A 17,695-nucleotide genomic window follows, 5' to 3' on the forward strand; every position below is an offset into this window, starting at 1 on the left:
CTCCATTGCCTTTTCATGCAGAAAGTTCAACTCCTCCACAATTCAAGTTTAAAAATAATTATCAATTACTTTAATCTCATTTTTCCAAATAACTTCTTCATTTGTGTCACAATAGTGTGAACAAAAAAAAAATCCAAACTCAGTTTTATGCACTTCAATGATGTCACTTCACAGTTGCTATTATTCAAACAATCCCAACCTAGCAATCGTTCCTCAAAGGAATATTTCCTAGCTCTGACAATATCCATGTACATCTCATTTTGCCTGAGATGATGACCAGAGATTATAAAGTAGTTCTCTAGCTGTGGCTCAACAAAGTTTCTTTTTATACAATTAAACCATTATCAATCTACTCTACAATGCCCTGGCCCACTTTTAATTTATACTTTAATAAGCAAATTTGGTATAGTTTTGAGATTGCATTCTTGCAAGAAGTATGCTCACCTGGCCAATCCATTCATAACATCATGCAGCTTTGAAATTTAAACATACCTTCTATTTCAAGACTAAATCGATACTGTATAACCACAAATGTGCTTCACTTTGCAACTCTCATCAAGCCTATGCCACCATCACTCCCACTTCCTGACTTACATTAGCCCTGACCTTTGAATTAAACAAATATAAAACCTACTTTCAAGTCTCAGTTTCAAACCTACTCGTTCCAAACCATTTTTCAAAAATGTATACAATATACATGCTGAAATTCTTTTTCTTCGCAAACATCCACAAAAAGAGTTCTCCGAAGAATGAATGAGTTAAATGTTAGAACCATGAAGCACTCCCCAGCTCCCCCTTCCCACACATAAGCAGCAAAGTAATAACCTCCCTCCATCAAAAAAGCACAGGCATCCTCCACTGAGCACTCAAATGTGCAGCAAAGCATCAATAAAGACACAGACTTGCAGTACCCTAAAGACTAATTGTTCACCCGGTATTCGACATACCAGTCATTCTCTCTCTCTACAGGTTCCACAGCGAGAGGGGAAACATAACTAAACAACTCACTGATTTATGATTTTTCGAAGCTCTGTGCCTCTGGGCACACAGCCAGCAGCAAGCCTGTTGCTTCCCATCTTCCTTGTTCTCCTGCGACACACCAGCCTTGAATCAACCTGTCTCCAGAGCCATGAAAATCTGGCACTCTGAAGACGTGCTAGTCTTCTAGGCCACATCCTTGGGATATTGAAAAGCGGCTGGTCATGAGAGCGGGTCCCATTCCCGCAAAGAACTGAAGTCAGAGTGTAACTCCAGGTCAGGGTCTTCAAAAGAATCTTGAAAGGGTTCCTGAAGTTTCGTCAAATTCTCAATGGTCCCAAAAACCAGTAAATGGAGGTCTGCTCTAACCTAAACAAGCTTTTGATCACATATTGTATTATAGATGTTGCATTGCTTCCAGTTTCTATTTGTGTTGAAAAACCTCATGACACTTCATGGGTACAATGGAATTAAGTTTTTGCTGAAAAGTCGACTGGTTGTGAGGAAAATTTAAATAGCTCTATGTAGGCAACTTTGTGTTTCATTAAATATCCATTCTGTTCTAATTTTACTAGATTAGAGATGGAAAGTCAATTTTCCTAAAGCGGATCAAGGTTAAAACAAGTGGCTCAGAATAGATTTCATGACACGAGAACTATTAGCAAAAAATATTATCACTTGTTATTTCCCACCATCCTATCCAACTATGAAAATCAAAAATAAAGCTTTTAACTAGTCAATTCTGCTTAGGCAGGAATTAGCCAAAATTTTAATTATACTCTAATAAGCTAATTTAGTACAGTTTTGTGATTGTCCTCTTGCAAAAAACTGTAAGTTTAAGTACTATTCAAGGATTTAAATGCTTAATCCAGACTAGAGGTAGAATGCAATACTGAAGATGCCATTTTTCTAAAGGGACATTACACAGAATACTTGTTCTCCTTCAGGAACAAATTTTTCTAAATCCCACTATTCAGAATCAGGTTTATTAATTTGTTAACTCGGCAGCAGCAAATCAATGCAATATGACAATATAGAAAGAAAAAAATTAAAATAAATCAATTTAAGCAAGTATATGTATATTGAAATAATTTTAAAAGTGCAAAAACAGAAACATTAAAAAAGCAAGGTAATGTTCATGTGTTCAATGTCCATTTAGAAATTGGATAACAGAGGGGAAAAAGCTACTCCTGAATTGCTGAGAGTGTGCCTTTGAGCTTCTGTTCCTCTTTCCTGATGAAAACAATGAGAAGAGGGCATGTCCTGGGTGATGGGGGTCCTTAATAATGAATGACACCTTTCTGAGGCACTGCTCCCTGAAGACATCTTAGGTATTACAGAGGCCAGTATCAAAGATAGAGCTAATTTTATAACTTTGCTGCTTCTTTTGGTCTGTGTGGTAGCCCTCCCCCCATGCCAGACAGTGATACAGCCTATCAGAATGCTCTCCACGGTACATCTATAGAAGTTTTTGAGTGCTTTAGGTCACAAATCAATTTTCTTCAAACTCCTAATGAAATATAGATGTTGTCCTGCCTTCTTAATAGCTACATAAATATGTTGGGACCAGGTTTGATCCTGGCACCCAGAAGCATGAAAATGCTCACTCCACTTCCGATTCCTCTATGAGGATTGGCTTGTGTTCTCTAGTCTTACCCTTCCTGAAGTCCACAGTCAGCTCTTTCACCTTACTGACATTAAGTGCAAGTTGTTACTGAGGCACCACTCCATTCTAGTATATCTTTCTCCTATACGCCCCTATCACCTCCACCTGAGATTCTACCAACAATGGCTGTATCATTAGCAAATTTATAGATGGTATTTGAGCTATACCTAGCCACACAGCCAGGGTATAGCGAGAGTAGAGCAGTGGGCTAAGCACACACCCCTGAGGTGCACCAGTGTTAATCATCATCAAGGAGGAGATATTATCACCAATCCACACAGAACATGGTCTTCCAGTTAGGAAGCTGAGGATCCAATTGCAGGGGGAGGTACAGAGACCCAGGTTCTGTAACTTATCGATCTGAATTGTGGGAAGGATGGTGTTAAACGTTGAGCTATAGTGAACAAAAAGCATCCTGGCATAGGCGTTTGTATTGTCCAGGTTATGCAAGGCTGCGTGAAGAGTCATTGAGACTGCATCTGCTGTAGACCTATAGTGGCAATAGGCAAATTGCAGTGGGTCCATGCCCTTGCTGAAGCAGGAGTTCATTCTAGCAATGACCAACCTCTCAAAACATTTCATCACCATAGATATGAGAGGTACTGGGTGACAGTCATTAAGGCAGGCCAGACTACTCTTCTTAGGCACTGGTATAATTGCTGCCTTTTTGAAGTACCGTAGATTCCGGACTACAGAGCGCACCTGATTAAAAGCCGCTGGCTCTAATTTTAGAAAGAAAATCAATTTTTTACTTGTACAGGCCGCACCGGATTTTCGGCCGCACCGGATTTTCGGCCGCAGGTGTCCCACGTTGTAATATGAGATATTTACACAGAAAGATATTACACGTGAGGATTTTTTAACTTTTAATTAAATCCATATGGTAACATAAAACAAATACATATTGCAAATGCTTTTTTTCAAACCGTGCCTGTAACGCGGCTACTTTTAAATATACGTTGCGTATACTTTTTTACTGAACAACATTCCAATATCTCCTAACGACTGGTAAAAAATATATATACTGCAGCCTACCAGGAAAAGTTATTGATCGCCTTTAACTTAAAAGCAGTGTTCGCTCAGATCCAATGCCGCTCGCGTAATGCGCTCCCCCCGCCTTCCCGTTTATCGCAAACTGGCATTTTTCCCACAAGACGCGGCGAAACCGGGTGTGACGTCATAGCATCCCGCGATGTAGTACAGAAAACAAATATAGTTAAAACACTTCTAACTTTAACTAGAAAATGAATTACTAAGCGAAAATATTATAAACTAAATAACTGCCATAAAGGCAGCACAATGCTTTTCTTTGAGTGTTTTCCATGTTGATGAGGGTGAGTACAAATGACTGATTTACAATAATTTAATTGTGAAAGTGCGCTTGATTTATCGTACAATTTCATTGGACCTCTGTGAACTACTCATCAATTTTATTGGTCTACTGTTACGAGGCAAAATGTTTTTGGCGGCATGAAAAAAATCATGCATTAGCCGCACCGTATTAAAGGCCGCAGAGTTCAAAGCTGTTCAAAATGTGGGAAAAAAGTAGCGGCTTATAATCCGACATCTACGGTAGTTGGGAACTACCAACCATAGCAATGAGAGGCTGAAAATGTCCTTGAGTGCTCCCGCCAGTTGGTAGGCAGTTTTCAGAACCTTACCACGTACTCCTTCAGGGCTGCCACCTTGCAAGGGTTCACCCTCCTTAAGACAGCCTAACATCGGACCCCGAAACAAAGATCACAGGTTTACCGGGTCTAGCAGGGATCTTTACAGCTGTAGTTATATTCTCTCTTTCAAAACTGGAATAGAAGGCATTGGGCTCATCTGGTAGTGAAGCATCGTTGTCATTCATGCTATTGGGTTTCATTTTGTACTAAGTAACGTCCTGCCAGAGTTGTCATGCATCCGATGTCGCCTCCAACCTCACTCTGAATTGTCTCTTTTCCTTTGGAATAGCCTGCAGGTCATACCTGGCTTTCTTGTACAGACCTGGGTCACCAGATTTAAATGCCACAGATGATATACCAACTGGGTCATCCAGTATTTGGTACAGTAAGTTTTCATAGGGACACTTATACACACAGGTTTTAATGAAGTTGGTAACAACTACACCCTACTGATCCAGATTCAAAGATGAATCCCTGAATATAGTCCAGACCACTGATTCAAAGCAATCCTGTAGGCGCTCCTGTGCTTCCCATGTTTATACCTTCTTGGTCCTCACTACTGGTGTTATAGTCTTCAGTCTCTGCCTATACTCAGGGAGTAGTACAGCCAAGTAGTCAGACTTTCTGAAGTGAGGGCATGGACTGGTATGGTAGGCATTCTTGATGGTTTAACAGTGGTCCAGTGTGTTTCCTCTGGTACTACAAGTGATATGTTGATGGTAACTATTTAGTGATTTCTTTCAGGCTGGCCTGGTTAAAATCCCCAAAATGGTGAAGGCATCAGTGTGTCCCGTTTGTGCATGTTGATCCCACTGCTTAGATAATCTAAAGTCAATTTAACATTGGCCTAAGGTGTAACGTATACCAATACTAAAATGACTGCAGAAATCTCCTGCGACAGGTAAAATGTACAGTACTTAATTGTGAGATATTCCAGGTCTGGTGAGCAGAATTGGGACACTCTTACATTTGCACACCAAGAGGACTAGTGCAACAGCAAATAAATATTTCCAGAATCCAGGTCAATATTTATCCCTCAACAGTGATCAAAATAATTATCTTGTCTCTTGTTGCTGCTTGTAGAACTTTGCACACGATGGCTGCTACCCTGGCACTTCTACACTATAGTATCTCAGCTGTAAAAAGTTCCCTACTTTCCCTGAGCAGTGCTTTAACACTTAAAAAAAAGCATGAATACATTGAACATATTTTAGATTACATACTTGATTTGCAAAGAGCAAGTAGCACATAGTTGGGTCTTCACGATCCTTCATGATAGCACGTATTAACTGCAGCATTGGAGTAATACCTATAGAATAAATGCAATAAGTTAGTAAAATTATCCAGATAAAAGTCTGTTGCCTAAATTGTGTAGTTGACAGTTGTTGCCAAACTGAGTAATGTCAATTCTATACTGTTTGAATTTATTTGTATTTTAATTCTATTACACTTACATTTAAAAATTTGGCTTGCTTTTTCCTTCTCAAGCGAAGGAACCCTGTCTGAAAACCCTCCATGGTTGTTAGTACTTACACTTCCATATAGCCAAGAACTTTTGTGTTTAGTTATCACTAACGGCTGTGAAGTTACTCATTTTCAATTCTTCCAATAAAGCTTTCAAGGTAAAGCTTGCAACTTCTTTCCCTATCTAGAGAGACATGTAAAAAGTAAATGTACTCTCTACCCATATTTCAAAATAATACTCAACCTCCATTATCCATTTTAACAGAACAAAATTTACTTCAAATCCCATTTCGGTGTATAGAACTGTAGGAAAATATCAATTTGTATAAAGAGCTGTAAGTGACAATCATCACAATTACTTCAAAGACTTGCATCAAATTTGCACATCAATTTTCAAAGCTCCAGCAGCAGTGGCATTTTCAATTACCTACCAGATCCACCTGCAATCATGCCAAGCTTTCTTGCAAACTTGTCCTCAGGGGGTGATTTCTTGTCAGGTTGGATGCCAAACTTGCCTGCAAAGAGCACAATATTGAAGAACTGTTTCTTTACCACTATCCTTGATGTCATAATGCAAATTAAATGTGTAGTCTCAATAAAATTGTATGGAGTCAGCTGCATGTAATGCATCAACCAATCCTTTTGCCGAGACTTACCAAGATAGCAACTTTGTTTGAAGGTTTTTGATTTGTTTGCTCCTCTATAATGAAGTTCCTGTCTTAGTTTTAAACTTCTAACCTCAGCTGGCATACAGAAGTTGAAAACATAGTAGATGTAAAGCTAAACATTTTCTGATAAGAGCAACAAGTTCCACTTCTGATTGCTCCTAAATCACAGCCTCAAAACAGCAAGCAGTCATGTAATTTTAGGCAAAAATTGACTGGGATTGGTACCATGAAGAGTCCAGGTAATCACTACAAGTCTATCAAAAAGGATTTCCTTGGAGAAACAACTGAAAAATACTTCACATTGACCATTTATCATACTTTTAAAGGCAGAATTGAGAATTCCATGTATTCAGCACCAATATAATCTTATCAACAATGAAGTAAGCCAATGACCCACCAATGCTGTGTGGAGTTGGCAAGGTCAACAAAATGAGTGGATGGACAGGTAGGTGAAAACAATGTACAGCAATTCCTTCTAACCCAGGATGTAAGGTCAGCATAATAGCAGAAAATGAGCATTAGATGTGCATAGAATGGTGCTAAACAGACTTCAAACTTGGGAAAACGGTAGGCAAAATTAGGCAATAGATACAAGTATGTTTAGAGCAAGGAAAGAATATAATTAACTGAAGAACCAATGTTAATATAGTGGCACAGACAGGGTAGATTGTCAGTGTTTTTCCACAGGGCAGGCTTAAGTAAGGGACAGACTTTTCTACATGGATCTTCTGGGTATATGGAAAGAACTGCTAGTAGCAGATGGAATTACAATTTTAACAACATTTAAATAGGTACATGGATAGAAGCCAAACACAGGCAAAATAGGATTATCCCAAAATAGACATCCAGATTGGCATGGACACGATGAGATAAAGGGCCAATTTCAAATCTGTATAAGTATGAATGAGTCAAAAGTTAGAGTGCGTAGAAAACACACATCAAATACTTGAGAAGCAGAGAACAGCATGATTAATGGCAAGACAAAATTAGGACTAAGAGGGGAAACAGGCAATGTATGAATGAGAGTAAATAGGTGCAGGCTATTCACCTTGTATATCTACTGCATCATTCAGTATGATGATTAACCTTTGATTTTGTGCTACTTTTGTGCAATAACCTTCTTTTCCCCCTTCCACCCAATACAAAATTTTTAAAGTTTTGAATACATTCAGTAATTAAGCCTCCACCGCCCTCTTGGATCAAGAATTTCAAAGATTCACTACCCTCTGAGTGAACATGACTCATTCAACTATGAACAATTAAGGAGTGGAAAGCAAAAGGATTGCTAATCAGAATCATGCCAATTAGCAAATGTTAAGTTTTTAAATATAGAGCTTCCCAGACAAATCATAACTTACAAGACATTACAAATCAAAGAACTGCCAAATACATTTCAAAACTGAATGACCAACTTTTGTAATGGATTGTATGAAATTCTATTAAAATGTGGCCTGTTTACACAGCTGCAGCTCGACTTCAAAATTGCTTTAAAAAAACTGCAAGGTATTTTTTGACATTACAGTGGAATCTCCAAATTGTTATCCACAGAAAGTGTGCGCCCCAATCCCTCATGGACAATGAGGGCTGGGGATAATTACATTAAACCTGTATTGAACCCCAGTCTGACTGTTCTCATTGTGCTGCTTTGGAAGCCGAGCATGTTAGAATGAATTACAAATGAGAATTTCACCTTTTCCATTATAAATGAGTAATCCACCGGGGCCTCTGAAATTGATAGTGTCCCCAGTCTTCAGATCTTCCAGGTACTGAGTCATTTTTCCACCTTCAGGGAATTTAGGATGTACTCCTTTAAAATATATCTACAGAAAAAAAGATGAACTTATGAGCTTAGAAGGGTCAAGTCTAAAAAAACATAGATCAAAGAATATACAGGCCCTTCAGTCTACGATGTTTTTAAACAAACTCCAAGATCAATCTAACCCTTCCCTCCCATATAGGCACATGGATAAAAAAAGAGGGCTATCTAAGATTCTCTTATAAATCCCTGAAGTATCTGCCTCTACCACCACCAGAGTATCGCATTTCACACACCTACCAGTGTTTAAAAAAAACACCTTTGATATTCCCAATTCTTTCCTCCAAACACCTTAAAGTTACATCCCCTCTTTTGGGCACATCTGCCCAGTGGAAAATGTCTCTGGGTGTCCACTGTATCTATGCCTTTTATAGTCTTGTACACCTCATAAGTCGCCTCTCATCTTCCTTCAATCCAAAGAGAAAAGCTTTACCTCACACAACCTTCCCAAAAAGATGTACTCTAATCTACTCAGCACCTGGTAAATCTCAAGAGCTGCAACATTACCTTGTGGCTCCTGAACTCAGAGCTCTGATTAATGAAGGTGGACACACCATATGCCTTCTTAACTATCCTATCAACTTGCACTGCAACTTTGAAAGACCAATGGATGTGAACTCCAAGATCCCTCTGTTCCTCAACACTTAAGAATCTTGCCATTAACCCTGTACTCTGCCTTCAAGTTCGTTCTTCCAGTGAAGCACTTCAGGTTTCCAGATTGAACTCCACCTGACATTTCTCAGCCCAACTCTGCATCCTACTGTCCCATTGTTACCTACGACAACCTTCTACACTATCCACAATTTCACCATCTTTCGTGTCATTCTCAAACTTACTAACACACCCTTCCACTTCCTCATCCAAGTCATTTATAAAAAAAATTCAAAGAGCAGGGACCCCAGACAGATCTCTGCAGAACACCACTAGTCACTGATCTTCAGGCAGAATATGCCCCATCTACTACCACCTTCTGTGGGCAAGTCAATTTTGAAGCCACACAGCCAAGTTTCCCTAGATCCCATGACACCTGACTTTGAGTTAGCCTACCATGGGTACCTTGTCAAACGCCTTACTAAAATACATATACATCACATCCACTGTTCCTCTTTCAATCTGTTTTTGCCACTTCTTCAAAGAATTCAATCCTTCTCGGAGGCATGACATGCCCTTCATGAAGTCATGTTGACTACTGCTAAACAGATTGTGCTTCTCCAATGCTTGTAAATCCTGTCTCCAAGAATCCTCAGTTTGCCCACCACTGATGCAGGATTCACTGGTCTATAATTCCTACTACTTTTCTTGAACAAAGGACTAACATTTGCCACTCTCCAATCTTCTGATACTCGCACTGTGGCCAGTGAGGATGCAAAGACAATCAAAGACGCAGCAATCTCTTCCCATAGTAATCTGGGGTACATCCCGTCTGGCCCAGGACTTAACAAAGGTTCCAGCAATCCCTTCTTAATGTCAGGATGTTGCAGCATAAGAGCCTGTTTTACATTGTCCTCACAAACAACAAGGTCCCTTTACTGGTGAATACTGAAGCAAAGTATTCATCAAGGACCTCTCCTACCTCCTCCAACACCAGGCATGTATTTCCTCTTCTATCCCTGACTGGCTCTACCCTTCACATACATGTAGAACCCCTTGGGGCTTTCCTTAATCGTACTCAGCGAGGTCCTCTCATGCCCCCACCCAGCCAGCCCCAAGTCCATTATAAAGCTCCCTCTAGAGCCCTGTCTGATCCTTAGTTCCTAAAGCTCAACTATGCTATCCTATGCTTCTTTCTTCCTCTTGACTAGATATTCCACATTTTGTTAACTACAGTTCTTTCACCCTACCATCCTTCCCCTGCCTCAATGGCCAAACTCATCCAGAATCCCAGGTAGGTGTTCCCTAAACACCTTTACATACAAAGTACATACTAAGTCAGGAATCTTTTCTAGACACCCAACATAAACCACCACATCTAAACTTTTTGTACTAAGGAAGTGCCGATCAATACTTAGGAAGTTGAAGTCATCCATGACAACAACATTGTCTTTTTTTGCATCTTTCCAAAATCTGCATCATAGTATCTCTGTTGCAATTGGTACTGTTTCTGTAGAATAATCCCAACATAGTGATTGCTCCTGTTCCGTTCCCTCCATGATGTTCTCCATTTCTATAGCTTTGATACTGTTTTTGAAGAGGTGTCATTTCTGATGATGAGGAGCTAAAAATCACGAGACTGACTTAGCTATTCCAATCTAACACATTACAGCTCTGAATTATAAGGAATCCCAAAATGTGAAGCAGTACTCTCATTATCTAATTATGGTTCAAAGCAACCATAGATCCTGGGGACCAGCAGTTAAACATGTATTAACGCAAGCATACCATCATAGCATGGTTCACAAGTGTATAATGTTTCTTGGACAGTTGCAGTGAAACCAATATAGCATTAGTTGAAGCTGTTGCATGCAGCCAAATGATTACTGATTACTGAAACATCTGCATCTTTAATGACTGGTCTTCCATCTGAAGTTTCTTTAAAACAGCAATTAAATGAACTTTAAAATATACATTTATGACTCAACTAAACTGAAAATGTTAAACTGGCTACAAATTTCAAGTGTTAGGACTTAAATTACCACAACCTAAAGTTGTTTCATTTCTAAAGAGTATTTCAATTTACTATTTTTCAACAATGTAAACTTGATTCATTTATATGCAAAGAAGAACATGCATTCATTTAATGCATTTAAATGGAGCACAATGTTATTTGGACTACTTGTCTCCCTGGGAATTATATTGCACGTTAAATTTAGCTACCCTTGAAAAACTGAAATGACCAAAAATTGAATTAAAAATTGTGTTTAATTTAAAAATCTCCACTATTAGGATTTAATACATTAGTTATGGCAAAAGAAATTTAATTCAGACGATTGTGAGGTGCTGCACTTTGAGAGGTAAAATACAAGCGAAAAGTATCAGTACCCTTGACAGCACTTCTGTACAGAGAAATCTTGAGGTATCAAAGTCCATAGCTCCCTGAAACTGGCAGCACAGGTCGATAGGATAGAAAACGCAGCACATGGCATACTTGCCTTCATTGGGTGGGATGTTGAGTGTAAAAGTAAGGAAGTCATGCTGCAGCTATGTAAAGCTTTGGTTAGGCCACATTTAGAGTACTTTGTACAATTCTGGTTACCACACTATCTAAAGGCTTTGGAGTGGGTATTAAAGAAGGTTACCTGGATTAGAGCATATTAGCTATATTGAGAGTTTGGACAAACTTGGATTGTTTTTCTCAATAAATAGAACTATTTAAAATTATACAAGGTATGGATAGAGTTCCCCTCCAAGCCCCACACATACAGGAATGGAAATATTAAAGGTTAGAGGAAACAGGTTTACAGGCTTAAAGTGAGAAGGGCAAAAAAAAATTTTTTAAAATGGAACTATGATAGTGCCAGGATAGGTGGAAGCAGATTTTATGTTTTAGATGTATTTGGGTATGTATATGAACAAACAGGGAATACAAGACAACTTGCATAGGCACGTGGGACTAGATAGTTTGGTATTGTTGGTACATCTGTACTTTGATGTTGTACATAATTAAACCCAGAGGAAATAACAATTCAGCATTTAGAGATAAAATTATTACATCACCTAGGTATTATAGTAAAATTTTGTTAACATATCCAGCAAGGAAATGGGCTCAGTTCAATGATATGACATAAGTCCAGCAAAGGGTACTGCCTTTGAATCACTCATTTTGAGAAAGACACAATATTAATTTAGAGAACCCACAGAGCAAAAGGAGGACAGAAGCCAGGTTGTTGATCTGTGTGCAGACAAAATGTAGAAGGTCTTCCACAGATGCCGTAAATCTAAAGAACACACAAAATGCTGGAGGAAATCAGCAGGTCAGGGAGCATTTTACAGAGAGGATCCAGTTGACGCACCAGGCCAAAACCCAAGGCTGGAAAGTGATAGGTGAGCAGTAGAGTTCACATAGAGAGTAGTGAGTAAGGTTAAAAAGATTTTCCAGTCAAGCACTTAACATTCTAGATTCAAATTCAATTTTGCTATGGTCACAGAATGTAAAGGAAATAGTGGGTTATATGCTCATTGATAAGGAAAGGGAATATAAAAAAACATTACCTTCACAACAAGATCAACATAACCCTTTTCATCATCACTGCTAACTGGAGTATATGGTCGCACAACAAGGTTTCCATCAATTCTGGCAGAAAGGTACACATGTTTTCCTGCAATTGAAATTCTCAAATCAAAATACAATTTAAACTAGGATCACAATTGAAGTAATAATAAGTAGGCCAATGGAAGACAGCTTTAAAACCAGTGAGAGATCAGGCTTGACTTTGTTCTCAAGTATGGCAGGCCCATTGAAAAATCAGTTTGGATACTGATCTAAAAATAAGCATATGAGCAAGTAAGTTTGCATAAACACAGAAATAGATCAGGAGTGTCACTGGCACAATAGAGACAAGCAAACCCAAAAGAACTGTGGAATACCATTTCCTCATCCCTATCCAGGGTTTAATTTTTTTTATATTATTAGTTTTCTATCAAGTATAACGAAGGCTAGAGGATTTTATTCTTAAGAACCCGAAGTGAGATGTCCAGATGGCTATGCTTAAAGGAACAACCATTACCAAAACCTCTCCAATCCAAGCATGGGATACAAGTACATTTTATATATTAACATATTAAAGCCTTTTCCTACAATGCAATTCCTATACATGGATTTTGTGCAGTCCAGGTAAAAAAAAAAAACAGAAAGAGATGTAGGTACTGGTAACCATACAGCTTGGACACAAAGTCATAATGCAATCTTCTACACTGCCAACTCTGCTTGGCCATCAAAAGCAGGAAGATTTTTTCAATGGGTGTCTTTGATTGCAGTACTGCGCAGGGGCAGTGGAAGCATTCCCATGCAAACCTGGTGATGAGCTTTAAAACCCAGTCACTATAAGAGTGGTACTGGCTAGCAGAGCGGTCATCGTGGCAGTGGTGGTTAGAGTGATCTGAGTCAGAGTGGTAAAGCTTTAACTCAACAGGGCATAAGCAGGAACAGGCAAGGTAAATAGGTAAGTTAATTTCTCATTTCTTATTTCCTTTTTCCTATTTAACTCTTGAGAGATTGGGGGCATGTCTACAGGGCCAGTGTTCTGATCTGGGTGTCAGATCTCCCCAAAGGCCACATCTGCACCAGGTGCATCGAGATGTAGCTCCCTAGAGAACGTGTTAAGGAACTGGAGCTGCAGCTCGATGACCTTCGGCTTGTTAGGAAAAGTGAAGAGCTGACAGACAGGAGCTACAGGGAGGCAGTCACTCCAAGGCTACAGGAGACAGATAAATGGGTGACTGAGAGGAGTGAGAAGGGAGAACAGCTGTGGCCATTCCCCTCAACAATAAGTACTCAATTTTGAGTACTATTGGGGTGGGGGGGGGGGGGGGGGAGAGAATGACCTACCTGAGGGAAGCAACAGCCGCCATGCCTCTGGCACTGAGTCTGGCTCCGTGGCTCAGAAGGATAGGAACTGAAGAGGATGGCAACAGTGATGGGGGATTCTACAGTTAGCGGAAAGACAGGCAATTCTGCGGGTCCAAAAAACAAACACTTTTGGTAGTTTGCCTCCAAGGTGCCAGGGTCAGTGATGTTTCTGAACACATCCACAATATCCTGAAAAAGGAGGGTGAGCAGCCAGAAGCTGTGGTACATATTGCTACCAACTACATAGGTAGAAAAAGGGAGGAGGTCCTAGAAACGGAATATAGGGGAGGAAGGAAGCTGAGATGCAGGACCTCAAGGGTAGTAATCTTGGGATTGCTGCCCATGCCATGCGACAGTGAGATAGGAATAGAATGAGGTGGAAGGTAAATGCGTGGCTGAAGAATTGGAACGGGGCCAGAGATTCAGATTTCTGAATAATTGGGATCTCTTCTGCAGTAGGTGTAACCTATACAAAAGGGACATGTTGTACTTGAATCCGAAGGGGACCAATATTCTTGCAGGCAGGTTTACTAGAGCTGTGGTTTAAATTAATATGACAGGGGGATGGGAACCAGTATGATAGAGCTGAGGATGAGCCAGCAGGTTTACAAGTAGATGATGGTATAACATAAATGTAAGGACAAGGCAATGACTGGGTACAAATGCAGACAGAGCAAAGAGTTAAATTGTACCAGAGGCAAAATTCAAAAGGGTGATGAATGCAGGACTGAAGGTGTTGTATCTAAATGTGTGCAGCATTTGGAATAAGGTGGATAAACTTGTGGCACAATTAGAGATTGGTCCATATGATGTTTTGGGCATCACTAAATCGTGGCTGAAAGAAAACCATAGTTGGGAGCTTAACAAAGGATATAACTTGTACCAAAATAACAGGCAGGAAGACATAGGCGGTGGTGTGGCTCTGAGTGTAAGAGATGGAATTACATCTTTAGAAACCGGTGACATAGGGCCAGAGAATGTTGAATCTTTATGGGTGGAGATAAGAAACTGCAAGGGTAAAAAATGCCATTGTGGGAATCATAGATAGCCCTCCAAACAGTAGCTAAGATGTGGGGTTGAGATTGCAAAGGAAGCTGAAAAGACGTAATAAAGGTAATGTCACAATTATAATGGGGGACCAATATACACGGGGATTGGGAAAATCAGGTTGATGTTGGATCGCAAGAGAGAATTTGTTGAATGCCTACAAGATGGCGTTTTAGAGCAGCTTGTGCCTGAGCCTCATCTTCGATTGGGTGCTGTGCAATAACCCAGATCTTATTAGGGAGCTTAACGTAAAGGAACCCTTAGAAGTCAGTGTTCATTCATACTGCAATTTCAGAGGGAGAAGCACAAGTCACACGTATCAGTATCACAATGGAATAAAGGGAATTACAGAGGAGCTTGCCCAGATGGATTGGAGTAACATACTGGCAGGGATGACGGCACAGCAGAGAAGGCTGAAGCTTCTGGAAATAGCTCAAGGTGCAGCATAGATATGTCTCACAGAGGAAGAAGTTCTCAAATGGCAGAAGTAGGCAAGAATGGCTGGCAAAGGAAGTTAAGGACTGCATAAAAGCCAAGGAAATACAAGGTAGCAGAAGTGAGTGGGAAGTTGGATGATTGGGAAGCTCATAAAAATCCAACAAAAGGCAACTAAAAAAGCTATAATGGAAAAGATGAAATATGAGAGCAAACTAGCCAATAATATAAAGCAGGATACCAAAAGTCTTTTTTCAGTTGTATAAAGAGTAAAAGGGAGGCAAGAGTTCAGACTGGACCACTGGAAAATTGTGGTAGTGAGGTAACGGGGGATAAAGAAATGGCAGATGAACTTAATTAGTACTCTGCATTAGTCTTCACGGTGGAATGCTAGCAGTGTGTCAAGAGGTCCGTGAGTGTCAGGGAGCAGAAGTGAGTGCCCTTGCTGTTACAAGGGAAAAGTGCTAGACAAACTCAAAGGTTTAAGGTGGATAAGTCACTTGCACTAGATGGATTACATCCCTGAGTCTTGAGGTTGCAGAAGAGATAGCAGATGCATCCACATGATCTTTCAAAAATCACTTGATGCTGGCAAGGTCCCGGAAAACTAGAAAATTGCAAATGTCACTCCACTCTAAGAAGGGAGGAAGGCAAAAGAAAGCAAATTATAGGCCAGTTAGCCTAACCTCTGTGGTTGGGAAAGTGTTGGAATTCATTATTAAGGATGAGGTTTTAGAGTACCGGTACTTGGAGACTAATGATAAAATAAGTCAAAGTCAGCATGGTTTCTGTAAAGGGAAATTTTGCCTGACAAATCAGAGTTCTTCGAGGAAGTAACAAGCAGGGTGGACAAAGGAGAGGCAGTGGATGTCATCTACTTGGATTTTCAGATGGCATTTGATAAGGTGCCACACGAGGCTTCAGGAAAGATACTGGCCTGGATAGAGGGATGGCTGACAGGCAGGAGGTAGCTAGTGGGAATGAAAGCTGCCTTTTCTGGTTGGCTGCCAGTGACTAGTGGTGTTCCTCAGGGGTATTGGGACCACTACTTTTCACATTGTTTTTCAATGATCTAGATAATGGAATTGATGGCTTTGTGGCAAAGTTTGCGAATGATACAAAGATAGGTGGAGGCCTAGGTAGTGCTTAGGAAGCAATGCGATTGCAGCAGGACTTAGACAAATTGGAAGAATGGACAAAAAAGTGGTAGGTGGAATACAGTGTTGGGAAATGTATGATAATGCATTTTGGTAAAATGAACAATAGAGCAGACCATTATCTAAGTGGGGAGAAAATTCAGAGGTGCCCCCGTGCAAGACCTCCAGAAGGTTAATTTACAGGTCGAGTCTGTGGTAAAGAAGCCAAATGCAATGTTGGCATTTGTCTCAAGGGGAATAGAATATAAAAGCAAGGAGGTAATGCTGAAGCTTTATAATACACGAGTTAGGCTGCATTTAAGAGTATTGTCAACAGTTTTGAGCCCCACATCTTTGAAAGGATGTGTTGTCACTGGAGAGTCCAGAGGAGATTCACAAGGATGATTTCAGGAATGAAAGGGTTAACATACAAGGAGCGTTCCGCAGCTTTGAGCCTGTACTCACTAGAATTTAGAAGAACGTGAGGATTCTCATTGAAACCTACTGAATGTTGAACGGATTAGATAAGGTGGATGTGGAGAGGACGTTTCCTATGGTGGAGGTATCCAGAAGTAGAGGGCACAGCCACAAAGTTGAAGGGCAACCTTTTAGAGCAGATGCAAGGAGGATTTTCAGATGGCATTTTAGCCAGACAGTAGTGAATCTGTGGAATGCTCTGCCATACACTGCAGTGGAGGCCAAGTCCGTGGGTATATTTAAAGAAGTTGAATTTCCTACTTGTTCAGGGCAAAAAGATATGTCAAGAAGGCAGGTGTATGGGGTTGAGTGCAATCTGGGATCAGCCATGATGGAATGGTGGACCAGACATAATGGGCTGAATGACCCAATTCTGCTTCTATGTGTCTTATGGTCCTATGATATTATCAGGTGAAAAATACTTGTCACACAGAAGGAAACTTCAAACGGTAGAATAAATGAATCAAGCTGCTCCCATAAAGTCTAAAGCAATAATGCTATTCAAAGTCAATTTCATTAACTTACCCACAGGCAAACCAAGAATGTGACTCGCTGAAGGAAGAGCAAAGCGAAACTTCCTAGTGTCATGACTCACAATCTGTTGTGAAAGGAAAACCAAGTGACTATTTCACAAATTTATTTAGTAGTTAAAGTCTGAACACTCAGTTATTCCATTTACCTCTTTATCTATTAGTCGCAGAGGGTACTTCTCATTGGGATCTTCCAATGTAACCTTAGGTTTCTTTTTTTTGGACAATACATAATGGCCAACAACAACACCAACCGTTGTTAAGAAAATGGCGCCAAATGCAATGAGCACTCCTGAGGTCTG

General features: G+C 40.1%; 1 protein-coding gene across 2 annotated transcripts in view; it reads right to left on the bottom strand.

Moving 5' to 3' along the window:
• LOC140717114 (NADH-cytochrome b5 reductase 1-like) overlaps positions 1–17,695 on the bottom strand; it is a 46,973-nt gene that overhangs the window by 16,660 nt on the left and 12,618 nt on the right. For both annotated transcript variants that reach the window (XM_073030351.1, XM_073030352.1), the window contains exons 2-7: positions 17,543–17,692; positions 17,389–17,461; positions 12,412–12,518; positions 8,137–8,266; positions 6,210–6,293; positions 5,538–5,623 (exon numbers count right to left, since the gene is read on the bottom strand). In XM_073030351.1, the coding sequence (XP_072886452.1) occupies positions 5,538–5,623; positions 6,210–6,293; positions 8,137–8,266; positions 12,412–12,518; positions 17,389–17,461; positions 17,543–17,692 (630 nt within the window). The remainder of the gene's footprint in view (positions 1–5,537; positions 5,624–6,209; positions 6,294–8,136; positions 8,267–12,411; positions 12,519–17,388; positions 17,462–17,542; positions 17,693–17,695) is intronic.

Source organism: Hemitrygon akajei, chromosome 27, assembly GCF_048418815.1.
Source record: "Hemitrygon akajei chromosome 27, sHemAka1.3, whole genome shotgun sequence".
NCBI classification, from domain to species: Eukaryota; Metazoa; Chordata; class Chondrichthyes; order Myliobatiformes; family Dasyatidae; genus Hemitrygon; species Hemitrygon akajei.